The sequence below is a fragment of the Cygnus atratus genome, unplaced genomic scaffold (assembly GCF_013377495.2).
Source record: "Cygnus atratus isolate AKBS03 ecotype Queensland, Australia unplaced genomic scaffold, CAtr_DNAZoo_HiC_assembly HiC_scaffold_357, whole genome shotgun sequence".
NCBI classification, from domain to species: domain Eukaryota; kingdom Metazoa; phylum Chordata; class Aves; order Anseriformes; family Anatidae; genus Cygnus; species Cygnus atratus.
Window position 1 is genome coordinate 1 of NW_026109950.1, and position 5,000 is coordinate 5,000.

Below are 5,000 nucleotides of genomic sequence, written 5' to 3' on the forward strand. Positions count from 1 at the left end.
GGCTGGGCTGGCCGTGCCAGCGGGCAGAGCGCCCGGGGCTGGCTGCCCCAGGGCTGGCGATGCCCATGGGGAGGCCGGCGAGCCGGATCAGCGGGGCATACTCACGTCGGCAGTACGCCATCCCGGACCAGCGGCGGCTGGGCAGGCACTGCACGGCGCTGCGCCCCACCAGCCGGTAGCCGCGGGCGCAGCTCAGCTCGCAGCGCGTCCCCAGGCTGCTGCGGTAGGAGCCCCCCTGGGGCGAGTAGCAGGTCGCCTCTCCGCGGTGGATGTTCAGCGTGGCGCACCACTGGGGCACTGGGGGCGGGGGGGGGGGGCAAAGGGAGGTGAGGGAGGCACTCGGCTGCGCTGTGCCTCGGTTTCCCCACGGGGAACTGAGGAACAGGCCTGGGGTGCCGTTACCTCGGCGGTAGTCCAGGGCAGGCTCAGGGGGGGCTTCTTCCACGTACACTTCATTGGTGTGGCTCTCAGCGGTGTAGTAGCCGGACCCTGGCGAGGAGGAGAGAGATGAGGGGGCCGTGCGACCCAGGTGATGCTGCCTCCCTGTGCAGCAGCACAATCCAGTCCCAAACTGTCCCTCGAGTCCCCAGAGGGAAATCTCACCTCCAGTTAGACTTTGCCCTGTTGTCCCAGTGCCCTGCTGGGTCTGGCAACGCTAGGAAGGGTTAAGCAGGGCAGACAATGAGCCCCGTCCCCAGGGACGTGGTGCATGCTGGCACCAGCCCGCAGACTAAACAGCCACAAGGGCAGACGCGGTTACGGCAGGAAACGGGCGCTGGCCTAAAACGGGCTGGCAGAAACCCCTGGCCTTTCACTGCTGGGAAGTCATCCTCCAGCCGATCCTACTGAACTCTCCCTGCCACTGCGCCACGGGTACAACCAGCTCTGGTCCAGGGGGAAGGAAGAAAACCTCTCTCCCGCCCGTCCCAGCAGCGCAAGGGAGGAGAAGCACACCACCTCGCTGGAGAGGGCCGGGCAGAGATGCAGCCCTCGCTTGCGTTCCAGGGCAGGACGAAGCTGCTGGAGGGACGGTGCTGGAGGAGCTTGGCCGGAGCTGCTGGACCCATGCCACCCCTGCTGAGACCGGCCCCTGGCCCCCATGGGCAGGGGGAGGACAGCCCGGTGAGGGCCTCGCACCAGCGGGGACCCTCTGGCCCTGCACAACCCCGATGTCCCCATGGCGAAGCGACCGGTGGGGGCAGGCAGGGAGGCGCGGGGGGCTGGGGAGGAAGCCCTGCACGTAGAGAGAGCTGGCGCCCTTCCCTGCGGCCCCTCGGCACGTCGGCCGGCCGCGGCATTCCCCAGCACTGAGCTCACGTTTCCGCCGCTTTTCCGCTGGCCCCCGCCAGCGCTGCCCCCTCCTCGCCCCCCCATTGCTGCGGGGAGCCCATCCCACCGCACCCCCCGCTTCGGTCCCGCTCCTGGGGCTGGCAGGGATTGTCCCCGTGCTGTGCTGCGCTGCGTGCACTAACCCAGCCCGGCAGCACCCATCTCCCCTTCCCCCCGCGCCTGCTCTTGGCAAGTTGGGGGTATGAAAGCTGAGGCCAGCAGCAGCCCCTCCGTCACGTGGAGGAAACTTTTATTGCAAACCTCTCCTACGAGAAGCTTACTACAGCGCGACTCCCCCCGCTCCCCACAGACTTGTGAAGTCACCCACTCCTTGCCACAAAGCCTTTCATCCTGCTGCCCTTCCCACGCCGTCTGGCGCCAAAGAAATACGGCAGCCTCTGGGGAGCCCAGCACCAGGGCTGGCACCGGCGGGGCCAGCAGCGGGGATGTGCAGCGGGGCTCCTGCCCTGCCAGCAGGGCTGCGCAGCCCGCAGGCTCTGCCCCACCGCCCTGGGGGCTGCCCCCTCCGTGCAGACGTGCTCTTGCATTGCAGATGCTCCCTTCCTGGGGCAGGCACTGCATTTTCATTCTCACCTGGGACGGTCTCAGCCTGGCAGGAGCATCCCCTGGCAGCACCACGAGGGGAAGGGGAAGGGGAAGGGGAAGGGGAAGGGAGGATGAGAGCCCTGGCCCGGCTGCCCAGCCGCGGGTGGGCTTGGGGCTGAGCGCTCCATCCAGGCGGACATCTGCTCGCCGATGGCTCCGGCGGGAGCGGGGAGTCAACGGAAAAGTTTAGCTCTCACAAGCAGGGTTGTGATGGAGAGGCTGGTTATTTGCTCATCTCTGGATGCTTCCCAGCCCCGTGGCGGTGTCTGCTCTCCTCTCCTGCCCGGGCCCAGCGGCGCAGGCCCTGATGCTCTCCCTGGCAGCACCGTACCAGGACAGCTCTCCTTCCACCCACCAGCCTCTCACCTCCACCCTCACCCGCCCCAGCGCCCGCTGTCCCCCCGCAAGCCCCCGCAAGGGGACCCGTGCAGGTGCCACCCCGCGATCCCCGCGGCACCCACCTTCGTGCCACGTGGATGACACCAGCCTGGTGAGGAACACCAGCAGGACGGGGGCCGCCTCCTGCGCCATGCAGCGGGCTGGGGGACAGGCCAGCCCTCCTGCCGGCACCCTGCAAAGACGGAAACGGGCTCGAATCGGCACGCGGCTCCCTCCGTCGCCCTGTCACTACACCGCCGTCTTACGCTCCTGCTTGGCCGCGCCGCCTCTGCTGCGTAAACCCACTTTTCCCCTCCGCTGCCTATCCCAAACATTCAAAAGGCATGAGTCAGGCCCAAGACGACGAGACTGTCAAAAAGAATAAGCCCCAGGACTGCCTATTTTTCGGCGCACCTTCTGCTTCTCCAAGGCTTCCAAAGCTTTTCAGACGTTTCTCTGCGAGCGGCAGAGCCAGGAGCCGCTTTCCGAGCGGGAGCGAGCGGGGGAGCTTCCACCAGCCTGGCCAGACTCCTGCAACGGGAGCTGCGGCGACGGGAGGCTGAGGACAAAACCACAGGAATCAGGACCCTTTTTTTTTTTTTTTTTTTTTTATTTTTTTCCACCGGGGAAGGGCTGGCTCGTGCGGGGACGAGCCGAGGCTGCAACGAGAGAGGAGGAAACCTCGCCGCGAAGCCCGGCCTTTGAACCGAGTCCCGCGGGCGAGCGGTTCCAGCCGGGCTCTGGCTTCCAGCCCGGCCCCCGGCAGGCAGGGGGCTGCGGCCCCCGGGCACCCGCGCCCCGACGTGCGGGGCCAGCGGGCACGGGGGGGGCCCGGCGCGGGCAGGTAGCCGCTAATTACGTGGCCAGGCCGGCCAGCGCGCTAATTAATAACACGGCCGTGCCGAGCTGGGACTGCTGCAGCTCCGGCTGCCGCCAGGGCTCCGGGGGCGGCGTGCGGGGAGCTGGGGCCGGGGCCGGCCCCGCAGGGGGGGGGGGGCGCTGCGAGCGCGGCCCTCGCCCGGGGGCCCCTCCGGCGGGGCCCCCCCGTGGGGCGGGGCCGGGGGAGGCGGCCTCCTTCGGGCTCGTCCGGCCGTTTCCGTGAGCCCTCGGCAACCTTCGGCCCCGCCCGAGCGTCTTCGGCAGCGGCCGGCGGCTCGGGGCGGGCCGCGGCCTCCCCGCCGGGGCGGGCCGGGGCGGGGCGGGGCTGGGCTCGGCGGGGCTCGGCGCGGCAGGACGCGGCTCGGCCCGGCCCGGCCATGGCGTCTCCGTCGCGGCGGCTGCAGACGAAGCCGGTGATCACCTGCCTGAAGAGCGTGCTGCTCACCTACACCTTCGTCTTCTGGGTGAGCTCCGGGCCGGGACCGCCCCGTCCCGTCCCGTCCCGCCCGAGCCCGCGGGCACGGCGCGGCCGCGCTGCCCTGTCGCGACAGGCGCCGACCGCGGCGGCTTCCCCCCCCCCCCGCCCCTTCCCTAGGTGTCGGGCATCGTGCTGCTGGCCGTGGGCGTCTGGGGCAGGGTGAGCCTGGCCGTCTACTTCTCCCTGCTGGACGAGAAGGCCACCAACGTGCCCTTCGTCCTGGTGGGCGCCGGCGTCGTCGTGGTCCTGCTGGGCACCTTCGGCTGCTTCGCCACCTGCCGCGGCAGCACCTGGATGCTCAAGCTGGTAGGTGCCCGACGGGGGGGGGCCGGGGGGGGCACCGCGTCCCGCCGGGGCGCCCGTCCCAGCCCGCTCCTCCCGCCCGCAGTACGCCATGCTCCTGTCCCTCATCTTCCTCATCGTCCTGGTGGCCGCCGTCGTCGGCTTTGTCTTCAGGCACGAGGTGAGTCGGGGGCGGCCGCTCCCTCCCCGCCGTGTGCCCCTGGGGGGCGGCCGGTGCCGACGGGTCAGGTCCCCGGGGCGCCTCGGGCTGGGGCGACCCCGTGGGGCGCAGCCACACGCCGCCGGCAGGGACGGAGGCACTGCCTAGTTACGGACGGGGTCGGGGTGCCTGGACGAGCAGCCCGGCCCACATCAGGTCCCCGTAAGGCCCAGGCTGAGCGTCCGGCTGCCCGAGGGCTGGGGCTGCATCTGCTGGAGGCAGCCTTCCTCCCTCCGCCTGGCACGGCACGCTGCCTGTCTGGCAGCACGGGCAGCGTGACCCTGGACTCTAACTTCTGCCTTCGGTCTGCCTTCTGAAGTACAGCCGAAAATGCCATTTTGCTTGCTTTCTGTAAGTAAAGCTCCTGCGAACGTTTTCACGCTGTGGAGCAACCTGCTAGTAGGGGGAGTTCGCACCGTGTAGGTCCTTGTTATTACACGCAGCATCCCCGCTACCGCAGGGATACAAGCCTGCCTCTTATTAGAGCGTTTAATTGCCTGGGTTCCTGGGGAATGTCCACAGGCCGTGGCCAGAGTCATTCCTGCCGTCGCCGAGAGGTGACTAACGTGGGGCCGTGGCGTTGTGGGGCCGTGGCGTTGTGGGGCCGTGGCGTTGTGGGGCCGTGGCGTTGTGGGGCCGTGGCGTTGTGGGGCCGTGGCTCTGGGAGCTGCAGTTCCCGAAGCATGCGAGTGTGCAGGAGGGGGACAGCGCCTCGGCACTGCCTTTCTCCTGCGGCTGCCGAGACCTCTCTCTTGCAGATCAAGACAAACTTTGAGAGCAACCTCAACCTGGCCTTGAAGAACTACAACGTGACAGCGGATCAGCACA

General features: G+C 69.1%; 2 protein-coding genes across 2 annotated transcripts; one reads left to right on the forward strand and one right to left on the reverse strand.

The window, feature by feature from the left end:
• Positions 1 to 17: 17 nt before the first annotated feature.
• On the reverse strand, positions 18 to 2,606 carry LOC126913712 (sushi repeat-containing protein SRPX2-like; the record flags this gene model as incomplete). The annotated part of the gene is made up of 4 exons (XM_050716793.1): positions 2,580 to 2,606; positions 2,397 to 2,506; positions 403 to 489; positions 18 to 297 (listed from the first exon to the last, which is right to left on the reverse strand). Coding segments are annotated over exons 2-4 (437 nt in total), but the record flags the coding sequence as incomplete, so codon positions are not given.
• Positions 2,607 to 3,489: 883 nt separating this feature from the next.
• On the forward strand, positions 3,490 to 4,996 carry LOC126913713 (tetraspanin-6-like; the record flags this gene model as incomplete). Its single annotated transcript, XM_050716794.1, has 4 exons — positions 3,490 to 3,656; positions 3,788 to 3,976; positions 4,059 to 4,133; positions 4,931 to 4,996. Coding segments are annotated over exons 1-4 (417 nt in total), but the record flags the coding sequence as incomplete, so codon positions are not given.
• Positions 4,997 to 5,000: the final 4 nt, after the last annotated feature.